The 14,999-nt window shown below is 49.5% G+C and overlaps 2 protein-coding genes across 2 annotated transcripts; one reads left to right on the top strand and one right to left on the bottom strand.

The window, feature by feature from the left end:
• Positions 1 to 29: 29 nt before the first annotated feature.
• On the bottom strand, positions 30 to 7,864 carry LOC117137749 (histone acetyltransferase KAT6A). Its single transcript, XM_033299355.1, has 5 exons — positions 7,687 to 7,864; positions 6,312 to 7,180; positions 6,169 to 6,252; positions 1,374 to 6,108; positions 30 to 1,309 (listed from the first exon to the last, which is right to left on the bottom strand). Exons 2-5 carry the CDS (start codon positions 7,172 to 7,174, stop codon positions 125 to 127), a joined length of 6,867 nt encoding a protein of 2,288 aa, XP_033155246.1. The 5' UTR covers positions 7,175 to 7,180; positions 7,687 to 7,864; the 3' UTR covers positions 30 to 124.
• Positions 7,865 to 8,365: 501 nt separating this feature from the next.
• Positions 8,366 to 14,962, top strand: LOC117138411 (serine/threonine-protein kinase Genghis Khan). The gene is made up of 11 exons (XM_033300487.1): positions 8,366 to 8,507; positions 9,429 to 9,647; positions 9,709 to 9,980; positions 10,034 to 12,937; positions 12,999 to 13,275; positions 13,347 to 13,775; positions 13,837 to 14,043; positions 14,107 to 14,292; positions 14,349 to 14,442; positions 14,509 to 14,705; positions 14,777 to 14,962. Exons 1-11 carry the CDS (start codon positions 8,480 to 8,482, stop codon positions 14,875 to 14,877), a joined length of 4,914 nt encoding a protein of 1,637 aa, XP_033156378.1. The 5' UTR covers positions 8,366 to 8,479; the 3' UTR covers positions 14,878 to 14,962.
• The last annotated feature ends 37 nt before the right edge of the window (positions 14,963 to 14,999 follow it).

Genomic DNA, 14,999 nt, shown 5'->3' with positions numbered 1-14,999 from the left:
CACGTCGCTGAATCATTTCAAACGGGGGATTGGATTGTTAAATTGACGTAATATATGTTTATTTACAGCACACATTTATGCACAGGCATACTTAATAAAGTAACATATAAAATGTGCGCATCTATTATCTGCGAATAGAACCGTTGAGAGGTAAGTAGGGGGAATACGTGGGGTACATCGGGTTGGATGGAGTGCCTCGCTGCAGCACGCAGGCATCCTGGTACTGAGATTGCATATTCATCATCTGCATCGGAATCTGCGAGTTGGGGTACTCGCCTCCCGAGCTGTAGCTTCCAGTGGGCGGGGATTGCTGCGGCGACATCCGGTAGCTGTTGATCGCTCCGTACGGGGCCATCAAGTTCGGACTGATGTGGACATTGGCGGTCCTATTGTTGCCGCTGCCCATCGGCGTCGACGTGTGCTGCACCGGGGCGGAGGGTGTGTTGCGGGTGTTCCGACTCGTGTTTTGCGCCGACGTGATTGGCGGGATGTTCATGTTGCCCGGATAGTACTTGTACTGCAGCGGCGTTACCTGCGTTTGCAGCATGTTGGGTGGCGTGGAGATGTTCCTGTTCTGCATGAGCAGGTGCGGCGGAGGGGTCGAGTTGGGCGGAATTGGATGGTGCGGAGAGGGCGCCAGATTCACCTGGGCCCCCGGTGACGTGTTGCACGGCTGGCTCTCCAGACAATTGGTCAGCTGCTGCAGCTTGGACAGACTACACAGATTTCCCGCCAGCGAAGCTGTTGCGCCACTACTATTCGCCGTGGTTATCGAGTCCTGACCTGCCTGCCGCTGATCATTGTTACCCGCCGACGGCGGACCGCCCAGAGAACTGGAGACCGGCACCCGCGGCGCGTTCTCAGCCGCCGGCATGTTGTTCTGCAAGTAAAAGTTATTGACGGCACACGCTGACGATGGCTGCTCGATGCGCTGGTGCGAGTTGGCCAGCGAGTGCACGGATCCGTTCAGGGACATCCGCTGCTGGATCACCGCCGGCATGCCCACGATGTCATAGTTCGAGGGATTCGCCGAGAAGTTCTGACTGATTTGCGGGATGGGCACGTAGTCGATGGGCTGCATGTTCTGCTGGTGTCCGTGCTGCGAGAACTGCAGGTTGTGCAAGGAGTCGTGGTGCGACTTGGAAATATTGGCCGCTGATCCGCCCTGGGGAATCTGATGATGAGTATTTGTTGTTGTTGTGGGTGGCGCCGCGTTCTTAGCGTCGCGTTGCTGGGTATTTCCGCTCCGAATTTGCTTGGGCGTGGTGGCTCTGTGCGAAGGTGTCGGTGAGCTAACCGCAATGTCCGCCTGTAGAGTGAAGTATATAGAAATTAATACGAGACACAAGCAAAAACAGAGTGGAATGCATTACCTGGGCATTGAGTTTCCTGCTCTGGTGCTGGTGCTGTGGATTACTTAAGAGGTTTATATTTGACGAGCCTTCTGGCGCCAGATTCAAGTTCAAGTTGTTCTGCTGCTGCATGTGGGAGTTCTGGATGGACATGTGCATGGGCGTCGTTACCGGCTGGTTCTGCATGGAACAGTCGGAGAACTGCCTGTGCGGCTGATGCATGTGCACATTGGACGTGGCTGAGATCTCCTGAGGACCGTGCGCGATGGCGGAGCCAATGTTGGCCGGCGAGTCCATGTTTATCTGGGCACTGATTCCGCAATCGTAGTGCTGCATGGCCGAATTCGCCGAGGACTCCGTGTTGTAAACCATGTTGGGGTTGACGTCGGACTGGCCGCCTCCCACTTGAAGATTAGCATGCTGGGCGGTGGCGTGAATGTTGGAATGCCCAATCTTGTTGAGCTTTCCCTCGCGCGAAATGACCGATGTCGAGTTGACGCCGTGTTCGACTTTTTGCTTGGCCGGCACAGATCCCGCCTGGGAAATCACTGGATTGGGCATCAGAACCGTCGACTCTGGCGCGTTGGAGTTGCTCTGCCGGGACACTGGGTTCTGGACATTGGCCAGAGACTTCATTTGCTGCGCCTGCTTCTGCTGACTTGCGCATTTCTGGTTGTACAAGGCCGCCTGGTTGTTGGCCGCGTACTCGTTGCAATGCTGCACATGGGCATCCTCGCGAGCCGTGCTGACCACATTGACACTGGACACCACCTTGTTCTGCTCCTCCTTCTTGCCGCTGTTCTTGCGCTCCACCTTGTGCTTCTCCTTGGTCTGGTGCATCTGGTGATGGGCGTGCTGCATGGCCAGATTGGCGGACTGATAAAGGTTTTGCGTAAAGTTGTGCGTGTACGCCATTGTCGTGGCCAGGTCCTTGTGGAACTGCTTCTGTCCCTTCTGCGATGCGTCCAGGTGCGAGAGATTGTAGCCATAGTATTCCCACTGCCAGTACTGCGAGGTGTGATAGTTGGGCATCTGATTCAGTGGAAACTGGGAGGGAATGGAGTTCTGCAACTGGGCGTGTTCGTTACCCTTCAGTTGGATCTTGTCCCGAATGGGAATGGGTGCCGAGGGCGCCCTCGCATTTGACTTTTCCTCCTCCTTGACCTGCACTAGTTGCTGATCGGTTTTGATAGCTTCCTTTTCGTGAAACACTTTCGTCTTGCTGGGATCGATTTTCTTTTCGCAGCTAGTAGCCTCTGGCTTTACGACAGGCACATCGGGCACAGGTTTTTTGAGTGCTTTATCTTTGATGTCGACTGCTTCCTTGGCCATGGGCTGCTCCACTTTTTCTGGCGCAACCTTAACTGGTTGCTCCACAAGAGAGGAAACCTCAGTACGGTTTGATGGCGGATTAGATACAGGGGTTTCGGTTTTCTTGACCATCTCCATTTCTGGTTGCTTCTGTAAGGCTTCGCTTGGCTGAGCGGCCTGGAGCTCCTTAGCTTTCTCCTTCTGAACTGGAGGCTCGGGCACTGGTTTCTGCACTGAGGCCACTGGTGGATGGAGCGCGGAGTCCGGCGACAGCTTCAAGTAGTGCACATCCAACTCCAGTTTACTTTCTTCCGTGGAATTGGAGATCTTTTCCGTACTCACAGGAGCATGTGCGTGCTGCAATACTGTCTCCGCAGCGGGTGCCGGCTTCTCCGGACTCTTTGCCTTGGGCTTCTGCTCAGGAACTTCAAGCGGCTTGGTCTCCTTTATGCCAGCCTCCTTGGGACTTTCTTTCGGCTCCTGCGCGATTGCCATTGGCTTTTCCTCTGAATTATATTTCACATCCTCAGTGTTGTACGATGCTACATCAGAGAACAATGTCTTTTTGGTCTTCTTGGCCACTGCATCGAGCACTTGATCGCTGACGCTGTTGGGTTCAGCATCGTGCTTGGCCGACTCCTGGTTTTTGCCAGGACTCTCCGTTTTTGCCACTTTAACCGGCTCTCTAGTTACTTCCTTGGCTGGACTTAGCGAGGCAACTGCGACTGGGTCTGATGCAGGATTTTCATTGAACTGAGGCTCCTCGGAGCGCTTCCCATTGGACTGCTTGCCCCGCAGTTTGGGCATAATGTTGACTGGCTTGTCGACATGCTCCTTTTCCACAACACTCTTGCAGGTCTCCTTGGCAGCAGTTTCTTCCAATTTGGGGCCATTTTCGGTGCCCGCAGTATCCGCTTGACTTTGAGCTGGCGGATTATGGTCGGTGGAAGTAGCATTGTTCTCAAGGGGCCGGTCGAAATGCTTCCTTTTGTTGGTGTGGGGGATGAGGTCGTTGCGTTTGGCCAACCTTTGCGCTCTTTTGGTCAACTGTTCCGAAAGTTCTTTAGAAGATTTACAATCCGATGAGTCGGAGAGCTCACCGAAAGACTGATCCTCAAGGTTCGGCTGAGGAGCAGTCAACTTGGGCTTCTTTGCCTCATTAGACGCTGACTTTAAGAACTCCTCCGGATATGCACGTTTTCGCTGGTTTTCCCTTTCGTCGAGTAACTTTTCCGAGCTGGGTCCCAGATTCTTGGTAGACAACTCGGAAGACTCCTGATTCACCTTCGAGGAGGTGGGAACACCCTGCTTTACGCTGATTTTGTCTTCATTAATTTCCTTGAAATTAGAATTTGTCTCCATTTGGTTGCTCAAATATTCGCGATTGGAAATGGGCTTGATTATGTTGGGTAATTTCGACACCGACAGCAACGGACTCCACCTCAAGCAGTCGGGTTCTATGATAATTCGAGTCTTGCTGTTCGCCATTTTGTTATGGTGGGCCACAACCTTTTTCCAATCAATTTTCACATTAATCTGATACCTAATGTCGCCGTCGTTCTTTCTTAGCTTGATGAAGTTCAACAACTCGAAGGCCAGGGCGATGTCGGAAATAGCCAGGCCGGTTTTAATGGCAATGTCCTTGAAGGTGATCTTTGTGTAGTTGCGATGCTTGTACAAGTACTCCAACACAACTGATTTCCAGTAGGAAAAGTAGGAAAGTCGACCCAGATCCGAGAGAGGCTTCTCCGGAGTGCCCAACTGTCCCTCCTCACGGCTCAATAGGTAACTGAAGTCGATCAGGAAGCGGCCGTAGCCTTGCCTCTGGTACTGCGGCATCGTCAGGATGCAGGACACATTGTACTTCTGGGTGCAGTGCTTCTCCTTTGAAAAGTAGCCAACCAAATGGCATCCGCTTTGATCATTCTTAGTGAGAATATAGAACAGAAAGGGCTCCACGTCGTAGTAGAGTGTTTTGTGGTCGAGAAAGAACTTGGCCAGCAGGCACAGGTTCTGGCAATATATCTTGTTGACATTGCCATCCACCTCGAACACCGATATGTTTCCCTGCCTGAATATTTCAGTGCCTGGCGGCTGCTTCCAAATGCATTTGTTCTGATGCCTGTCCAGCACAGAACGACTCTTTGTGTACTTGAGGCAGAACTCGCACAAAAACAGTTTCAGCAGCCTGGCGTACTCCTGCGGAAAGGGGCTGGAGTACCAGGTTTCAATGTCCCACTTTCCAATTTGGATCGACTTGGGACTCTGCGTGTTCTGTCCGGATTTCAGGCTTACGTCGTTCACCTTCTCTATGTGATTATTGGACATTTGAACGACGGCCTTATGGAGCACCTCTTGATACAATTCCACGTCCGTGGCGGTGACTCCAGGCGGAAGTGGCTGGTTCTCAAAGGGATTGGCCCGCTTTGTACTTTCCCCAGGCACATCCTCGTCGTTGTTAATTTCCCGCTTTCCATCAGCTTCGCTGTGGGTCTCTCTGCTGCGTTCTATCTCCTCCAGCAGTTGAACTTTCATAACAGTCTCCTCTGTTAGATACGGAATGTCGTCCTCGCATTTTTCGTACGACTTGCCCGCTTCGAGGGGCATGCTCTTCAAGGGAACAATCTTTTTCTTCTGCCCATTGGCAGTCTGACGCTTAATTGTCATGCCGCCAATCGGTGCAGAGTTCTTTTCGGGAGTAGACGAAGCTACTGGAGTGCTCTTTTGCACTCTATTTGCTGCGGGGGACGTGGCAAACGTGCTTGCTGCTGGCTTGGAGTAACCAATTCCTTTGACATTGCTATTATGTTTCGATTTTACAAATATATCGATGGGGTTCTTTGCCACGGCAGCAAACCCCCAATTCTCGCTGCCCAATTCATTGTTTTGCGGGGAGCCTAGGCCATCGCCTGTGCTAAGTTTAGCGCAGCTCTGCTTGCCACTCTCAAAGATTTTTCCCTTTATCGTGCTGCGATCCGTGTCGTAGTCTTCTTCCTCGTCGTTTTCGTCATCGAATTCGGAGCTGTCGCTGGAACTCTCGCTGGAGTCCGAGTCTGAGCTGGATGAAGTGCACGAATCCGACGACGTGCTCTCGTCCTGGTCGTTGTCATCGCCATTCCTGTTCCTGTCGTCGTCCTCATCGTCTTCGTCTTCACTCTCGCTGGACGAACTCGTGGAGGACAGATCCGAAAAGGTTCGCTTGCGCGTTTCCTGGCTAGCCAAGTAGCCTCCCTGTAATATTTGCGACCTCTTTTGCTTGCTGGGGAACTCGAACTGGTCCTCGCTGTGGTTCAGTTTTCTAGAGCTTAAGCTGGCGGGCACTTTCCTTCTCTGGCCGTTGCCGTCGTTGTAGACACAAAGTTTCGAGGTCGAAGGACTCTCGATGTTGCCGTCCCTTTTGATGGATTGGCGCTTACTGGAGGCATATTTATACGAGGGGGTCATTCTGAAATAATAGTTTTTTTTTTCAATATAAGTAGTTAGGTTTAAATGTATTTAAGATTACCTCTCAGCTTCCATTTTAATTCTTGAATTGTCTTTCTTAAGTAACTTCGGAGTATCAAAGCCTTGCTTGGAGCATGTTTTACACCTAAATGGGGTATAAAGAGGGTAAGGTCAAGTTGAGCTCGCAATTTTACACTGACTCACCTGTATGGATGCTTCGGCTTCTTGTCTGGAATCGTATCAAGACAAGTTAAGTGAAAATGGTCCTTGCACACGAAGCACTGCAGTAAGCACGGGCCCCGGTTTCTCATTTTGCAAACGGCGCAGTCCGCGCAGTTCTGGCAATCCCAGATCGTGCCCTTGGTGACGAGCATGTAGAGCAGCACGTAGGATTGCGACTTGCATCTGCCGGCGATATTGGCGCAGGTGGTGTGCAAAGAGATCCCACACTGCTTGCAGGAGCTCAAGGGCTCTGGGATTCCGTTGAGGTTCTTTTGCGAATTTCCCGAGCAGTGGGTGCAGGACTCCTCGCCCTTTATGACCACATCCGAGACGGGTGCGCATTTCCGTGGGGTTGTCAAGGATTTGCCCTTTTTGTATAGCTTTCCCTCCTGGATCAGAAAGCCGGCATCCACGGCCTTCTTGATTGAAGCCTTAATGACGGCCTTAAAGTCCACATTGGGCGACAAGTCGATGCAGTTGAACTTCTGAATGTAGTTTTCAATGCTCTTGATGGTGGATCCCTCACATTCGCCCAGGTCGTGGACTGCCTTGGCCACCAGCTTGTACAGATTAGTGTTCTTGTCCACCTTGACGCGACGCTTGGCCATCGGTGCCTTGTAGGAGTGCAGTCCCTTGTTGTAGACCTTGATGACGGCTCCCGACTCGACAGCTTTTTCCAGCTTCTCGGCCACAATGTCCTCGTGGAACTTGTGGTGTGTGCCGATTGCCTGGCAAATCCTCTGAACGGAGGGCCTCTGCTTCTGGGACCTGATCTTCGATATTGCCTCGAGGATCCACTGCTTCCAGGTGTCCATGTTGATATCGTGCGCCGATTCCCTCATCATGGCTTACTGAAAGGCATTACACATTAGGTTAGTAGTTGCACTGCACTGAACTCGGCCTTTCTCAATCTGTAAATCTGTTTTCATGTAAGATAGTTCAACTTATTTGGTAGTCAATAGGCACTCTATTTCAAGATACACACATTAAGATACTTTATCTGCTCGATGTAGGGTGCATCTCACGGAAGCAGAAGCAGCCTTTAAGAACCTATGTATCTGTTTTACCTATTGTCAAAACATACGAGCTTATAATTCGATTGGATTATAAGAAGTCGAGGAAAACCAATGGGCTAGGCTATTTGCACTGGTGAAATGAGTAGTCCCCGGCCTTTAAGTCTTTCATTCGAAATTCGAATGGCCACAAAGGTAAACATTTTGCGAACATAATTCGAGTATATCGAGCCGTTTCCGCACAACTATCCCATTTTATGTACGTATCCACTTTACACAAACTATCTGCTGCATACACACATATCCAGATACATATGCGAGCCAGTACGCTCGTATGTACATACGTTTATTAATTCGAATGCGGTGAAAGTAAGCGCAATTTTAATGCGATGCGCGAATTTATCTCAGCTCCGCGTTACACTTTTGGCGAAGAACGCATCGGAAGGCATTTAGTATCGCGCAAACAATAACAAATATTAATTTTGCAATGAAGTTTGATCGCTACTGAGTATTAGAAGGCTTTCTTGAGGGCCTATGTGCACTACGCCCACAACAAAAACGCGGCTAAATGCCGCGGCGTCGCATTTGGAGTGATGGAATGGAACAGGAAGATGGCCACGTTAAATTAAATTTATTTAGTTAAAAGAAAACAAAATATCTTTTGGAGTGTTTATAATATATTCTTAGAATTTACTGAGTCTTCTTTACTATTTACCAGTTAACATAATATGTATCTTCATCTTAGACTTAACAGCTGAGAATATATCTTTAAATGCCGCTGAGCAACCAACTATTTGCTTGTAGTTTGAATCTGTTTGTATCTATAATATATATAAATATATAATATAAAATTATAATATAATTTGATAATATAATATAATTATAAATTATGTATATATATATAATATTTATATTATATTACTTGTCATATTATCAGCTGATAAAGGCGGTGTGACCGCTCTTAAGAAAGCCAAAATACCAGTGATATTTGTGGTATTTAAAGGCTGATTTTAAAAGCCAAGAGGGCCACTCTGTTTTCCAAACGAAACGGAACACTACAATTCGACAACAGTTCGGCTTTTCTTTTTGCACTATTTCGAATAAATATGGTTTAGGCCAGACGGAGCAATAACTAAGATGGAATACGAATCTTCCGAAATCAGTGGTAATACGCGCGGTTCGGTGACACCAAAATCGGCAGTTGGAGGCCGTGTTGGTTTCCCCATTGGGCATTTGTTTTTTCGCACTCTGCCAACCATACATACATATGCATATAAACAATTATTTATTTATATCTGTGCGGAAGAACCAGCCATATAGGCGAGATTCGGGTGTATTGGGCATGCTGGGCGTAGGGTACGGCTCCATACCTAATATATCCTCCTGCACGGGGGGTCGGTCCAACACACATGCATGCCCCGCATACATGGTTGAAAAATCGAAATGGCCCGAATATGAATCGTAAATAGTGGTGGCCAATAGGAGAATGCGGAAAATATGGGAAAGCTGTGCATGCTTGGAAATATAGCGGAATCCATTAGGAGTACGGCCTTCTGCTTGCGCCCATTGTTCTCCGGCCCAGTCACTTTGTCCGGGTCTACCTTCCCCCACGTTTCGTCTTGGGTCTCCAGCAATAGCCATAGCCACAGCCGTAACCCACCCGTTTGAGCTGATTTCTGCCCCCCGAGCCGCATTTCTGCGTTGGAAGGAGCCAGGTGTCTGCGACGTCAGTGGGTGCGGCATTGTTGCGGGCTGGCAAATGTTTGCGATGCATGTGTTGGTCGGCTTTTTGGGGTAATACAACAATTCCTCGCGCTCTTGGCCAAAGGAGGACAGTCTCCGAGTTTTTATCAGCTTATATATGTGTTTTTTAATGATGCCAAGGATACTTACGTATTAGGTTTCCATTAAACGTTTTAAATTTCTACCCAATTCTTCCACAACACTTTGAATATCTAAGCGTTGATTTGAAAATAAGTACCTACTAAGCAAATATTTTTAAAGATATATCATATATCTACACACTTTCAAGAATCAAAAGTGGTCATATCTTTTAGTGACTCACGCACCAAATTCTACGTTGCAGATATAACCACAGGAAGCTGCAAGAAAAGGCTCACATTTCTGAAATGTATTCTAAGCGACACCACAAGCGATCAAAAATGGGCGGCCGAGTTTGGCGAGGACACGGAAGGACATCAGTTTTCGTTGGACTATCTGCTGGACACCTTCATCGTTCTCTATGACGAGTGCAGCAACTCCTCCCTGCGCAGGGAGAAGGGCGTCTCTGATTTCCTCAAACTATGTAACTATGCTTGGTGCGAGCCAGATGCTATCAAGTACTTAAAACCTGAATTACCCCGCAGCCAAACCCTTCGTGCACATAGTGCGAAAGATTCGACTAAGCCGAGATGACTTTGACATACTCAAGATCATCGGACGCGGTGCCTTTGGAGAAGTCTGCGTGGTTCAGATGATATCCACCGAAAAGGTGTATGCCATGAAGATCCTGAACAAGTGGGAGATGCTGAAAAGGGCCGAGACGGCCTGCTTTCGCGAGGAGCGGGATGTGTTGGTTTTCGGCGACCGGCAGTGGATCACCAACCTTCACTATGCCTTTCAAGACAATATTAACCTGGTATGTCAGCACTCCTCTTCCCCGTTCTTACCTTATTAACACCTTTCTTTCAGTATCTGGTGATGGACTATTACTGCGGCGGAGACCTGCTTACGCTGCTCAGCAAATTCGAGGATAAGCTGCCCGAGGACATGGCCAAGTTCTACATCACAGAGATGATCCTGGCCATCAACAGTATTCACCAGATAAGGTACGTTCACAGGGACATCAAGCCGGATAATGTACTGCTCGATAAGCGCGGTCACGTGCGCCTGGCTGACTTTGGATCCTGCCTGCGCCTGGACAAGGACGGCACCGTGCAGTCCAACGTGGCCGTGGGCACTCCCGATTACATTTCCCCGGAAATTTTGCGGGCCATGGAGGACGGAAAGGGTCGTTACGGCACGGAGTGCGATTGGTGGTCACTCGGAGTATGCATGTACGAGATGCTCTACGGAGAGACGCCTTTCTACGCAGAAAGTTTGGTGGAAACCTATGGCAAGATCATGAACCACCAGAACTGTTTCAACTTACCGTCACAAGAAACCCTAAATTACAAAGTTTCGGAGACGTCTCAGGACTTGCTCTGCAAACTGATATGTATTCCCGAGAACCGACTTGGTCAGAATGGCATCCAAGACTTCATGGACCACCCCTGGTTTGTGGGCATCGACTGGAAGAACATAAGGCAGGGACCAGCACCGTATGTGCCGGAAGTGTCCAGTCCAACGGATACCTCCAACTTCGATGTGGACGACAACGACGTCCGGTTAACGGACTCCATACCGCCGTCAGCCAATCCTGCCTTCTCTGGGTTTCACTTGCCGTTCATCGGGTTTACCTTTTCGCTGACCAGCAGCTCCACCTTGGACTCGAAGAAGAACCAGAGCTCGGGCTTCGGAGATGATACCTTGGACACCATAAGCAGTCCCCAGTTGGCCATTCTGCCGAGCAACAACTCGGAGACACCGGTGGACTCGGTTCAGCTCAAGGCACTGAACGATCAGCTAGCGGCCTTGAAGCAGGAAAAGGCCGAGTTGTCAAAGCAACACAACGAGGTTTTCGAACGGCTCAAAACTCAAGACTCTGAACTTCAGGACGCCATCTCCCAGCGAAACATCGCCATGATGGAGTACTCGGAGGTCACTGAGAAACTCTCGGAGCTGCGAAACCAGAAGCAGAAGCTCTCCCGCCAAGTCAGGGACAAGGAGGAGGAGCTTGATGGTGCCATGCAGAAGAACGACAGCCTGCGGAACGAACTGCGAAAGTCGGACAAAACGCGAAGGGAATTGGAGCTGCACATTGAGGATGCCGTCATCGAGGCTGCCAAAGAAAAGAAGCTGCGGGAGCACGCGGAGGACTGCTGCAGGCAGCTGCAGGTGGAGCTGCGGAAGGGCTCCTCGAGTGTGGAGACAACTATGCCACTGAGCATTTCCTCCGAGATGTCGTCGTACGAGATCGAACGCCTTGAACTCCAGTTCTCGGAAAAGCTAAGTCATCAGCAGACGCGCCACAATATGGAGTTGGAAGCACTGCGCGAGCAGTTCAGCGAGCTAGAGAACGCGAATTTGGCACTCACCAAGGAGTTGCAACAAACACAGGAAAGGCTGAAGTACACTCAAATGGAGTCGATTACCGATTCCGCGGAAACGCTTTTGGAATTGAAGAAGCAGCATGACTTGGAGAAGAGCTCGTGGTTCGAGGAGAAGCAGAGGTTAAGCTCCGAGGTGAATCTCAAGTCGAAGAGTCTAAAGGAACTTCAAGCGGAGGACGACGAGATCTTCAAGGAGTTGCGAATGAAACGGGAGGCCATCACCTTGTGGGAGCGGCAAATGGCGGAGATTATTCAATGGGTGTCCGATGAGAAAGACGCGCGTGGCTACTTGCAGGCCTTGGCCACCAAAATGACGGAGGAGTTGGAGTACCTGAAGCATGTGGGTACCTTCAACAACAACGGTGTGGACAATAAGAACTGGAGGAACCGGCGCTCCCAGAAGCTGGACAAGATGGAGCTGCTCAACCTGCAGAGCGCGCTGCAAAGGGAGATTCAGGCCAAGAACATGATATCGGATGAGCTGAGTCAAACCAGATCGGACCTCATATCCACACAGAAAGAAGTTCGGGACTACAAGAAGCGATACGACTCCATCCTGCACGATTTCCAAAAGAAGGAAACCGAACTGCGGGACTTGCAGAAGGGAGGCTTGGAATACTCCGAGTCGTTCCTCAACAAATCCACGCATCATGGGCTAAGCAGCGCCTTCTTCCGCGACATGTCGAAGAACTCCGAGATTATAGATTCTGCCGAGAGCTTTGGCAACGAATCCGGCGACAATTTCACTCCCAACTTCTTCCAGTCCGGCAATTCGGGCATGCTCTTCAACTACGAGCCAAAGTATGCGGGTAAGAACAGCAAGGATCATTCGTCCATGAAAGAAGCCTCGGTCAGCGACTTGTCCCGCGAGGAGAGCGACCAGCTGGTCAAGGAATCTCAGAAGAAAGTGCCCGGCAACACGGCGATCCATCAGTTCCTGGTGCGCACATTCAGTAGTCCCACAAAATGCAATCACTGCACGTCGCTGATGGTGGGGCTCACACGGCAGGGCGTGGTGTGCGAGATCTGCGGATTCGCCTGTCACACGATCTGCTGCCAGAAGGTGCCCACCACGTGCCCCGTGCCCGTGGATCAGACGAAGCGGCCGCTGGGCATCGATCCCACCAGGGGAATCGGCACGGCATACGAGGGCTACGTAAAGGTCCCCAAGTCGGGGGTGATTAAGCGGGGATGGATTAGGCAGTTCGTAGTGGTTTGCGACTTTAAGTTGTTCCTCTATGACATTTCGCCGGATCGGTGTGCATTGCCCAGCGTGAGCGTGTCCCAAGTGCTGGATATGAGGGATCCCGAGTTCTCGGTGGGAAGTGTGCGCGAAAGCGACGTCATCCATGCCGCCAAGAAAGATGTGCCATGTATTTTCAAGGTGAACAGACTGCCAGCGCGGCATCTCCCGAGACTAAATGTGTGCATCTTCCTCATTCCAGATAAAAACCGCCCTTATCGATGGCGGTCTTTCGCTGAACACCCTTATGCTCGCCGACAACGAGTCGGAGAAGTCCAAGTGGGTCATTGCCCTGGGAGAACTACATCGAATATTGAAACGAAACAGCTTACCAAATACTGCTATATTTAAAGTTAACGAGATTCTGGACAATACCCTGTCTTTAATAAGAAACGCATTGTGTTCGGTCATCATATATCCAAATCAAATACTCTTGGGCACCGAAGACGGCCTGTTCTACATTAATCTGGACCAGTACGGTAAGCAATCACATTTTGTGAAAAGTTGCAACTAGAGGAGGGCACAACTAAATGATAACAAACTTTTCCAGAGATCGCTCGTATTGGCGAGAGCAAGAAGATTCTTCAGCTATGGTACATTGAAGAGGAGCAGATCCTCGTCATTCTCTGCGGGAAGCAGCGCAATTTGCGTTTATTACCAATAAGGGCATTAGAGGCTAGTGATGTCGAGTGGATCAAGGTGGTCGAATCGAAGAACTGCATATCTGCTTGCACTGGAATAATCCGCCGCTTCCCCAACATCGTCTACTCATTTATCATCGCTCTGAAGCGGCCGAATAACCACACACAAATCGTAGTTTACGAAATCAATAGAACGCGCACAAGACACCAGAAGACTTGCGAATTCACCATTGGCTACATGGCGCAGCACCTGCAGATTCTGTCCGACATGCGATTGGTTGTGGCTCACCAAAGCGGATTTACCGCATACTTCCTGCGCGGAGAAGCAACTGCAATGTGTGAGTAGTAATGGAGTGCGTTTTGTGAGAGTGTTTATAACGTCTGGCCACCTTTCATTAGCTTTGGTTCATCCGGAGAACCAGTTATGTGCATTTTTGAACTACTCCGGAGTGGATGCGGTCAGGGTCATCGAAATTCTGTGCCCCAGCGGCGGCAACTTCGGGGAGTACTTGCTGGTGTTCCAGACTCTGGCCATATACGTAGACCTGCAAGGGCGGAAGTCTCGGGATAGGGAAATCATGTATCCAGCCTTCCCTACGTATATAAGTGAGTAAACACGAGATGCGGCTATGACTCATGCTGTATAACTCTTTTGTGGACTCATTCCAGCCTTTTGTGATGGTCACTTGCTGGTGTTTTCGGATACACATTTGGATATATTCAATACGCAGACTGCCGAATGGGTGCAGTCGATTGGACTGAAGCAATCACTTCCCCTAAACAATCTGGGAAACGTGGTGCTGTCCTCGGTCAATGACACTCCGCTGATTGTTTACCTATCCAATATTCACACAAGTAAGCTAAATCAAAGTCTTTTTATCAGGGCCATAAAACACATGCTTTACTTGCAGAGGGCCTTTTGCAATACCGCGACGGAAATCGAAAGGGACTGCCGAGCATAAAGCGGAGATTCTCCATCAGGGAGATAAACAAGACCATCAAAAGGTTGGGCTTCAGTTAACCCATTGGCGCAATCGATTCGAGTCCTCATTATTCGCTTTTTATTTGTAGTGATCGTAGATCAAAGATGATATCAGCACCGACTAATTTCAACCACATTTCTCACATGGGGCCAGGGGATGGCATTCAAAATCAACGACTCCTAGACTTACCAACCACGCTCGAAACAGCCGATCAAGCCTGCAGTCCAATAATACATTCGCTGAGTTGCATACCCCAGAGTAGAAAATCCAATTTTCTAGAACAAGGCAAGCAGCATTTAGTGCACAGACTAGTCGAGTTTGCCTAATGCATATATATTACTATTCTGTGCTTTCAGTGGATGCAAACTCCGATGACTATGGCAATGACAACATTATCTCCAGAACGCCCAGTCCAATGGCATCGTCCTTCATGGACGGCTTAAGCAATAATGATTAACTTCAGTCAATCTCTACACGTGTAATTTAATCGATTTTTTAAGATAACTGTTTGTAATAAACATATTTAATTTCTCGAATATCAATCCACCGTCTTCTAACTCGGCGGGCCATCGAATTTCA

The sequence above is a fragment of the Drosophila mauritiana genome, chromosome 2R, assembly GCF_004382145.1.
Source record: "Drosophila mauritiana strain mau12 chromosome 2R, ASM438214v1, whole genome shotgun sequence".
Taxonomy (NCBI): domain Eukaryota; kingdom Metazoa; phylum Arthropoda; class Insecta; order Diptera; family Drosophilidae; genus Drosophila; species Drosophila mauritiana.
The sequence above is the reverse complement of the archived record's forward strand: the minus strand, read 5'-3'. Positions and strand labels throughout refer to the sequence as shown.

Coding starts and splice junctions, on each gene's coding strand:
- LOC117137749 (XM_033299355.1), bottom strand. CDS start 7,174: ATGATGAGGGAATCGGCGCACGATATCAACATGGACACCTGGAAGCAG. Junction 6,253..6,311: donor AAGCCGAAGCATCCATACAG/GTGAGTCAGTGT, acceptor TACCCCATTTAG/GTGTAAAACATGCTCCAAGC. Junction 1,310..1,373: donor GCAGGAAACTCAATGCCCAG/GTAATGCATTCC, acceptor TTCACTCTACAG/GCGGACATTGCGGTTAGCTC.
- LOC117138411 (XM_033300487.1), top strand. CDS start 8,480: ATGGAATACGAATCTTCCGAAATCAGTG. Junction 9,981..10,033: donor TTCAAGACAATATTAACCTG/GTATGTCAGCAC, acceptor CCTTTCTTTCAG/TATCTGGTGATGGACTATTA. Junction 14,044..14,106: donor AGCCTTCCCTACGTATATAA/GTGAGTAAACAC, acceptor GACTCATTCCAG/CCTTTTGTGATGGTCACTTG.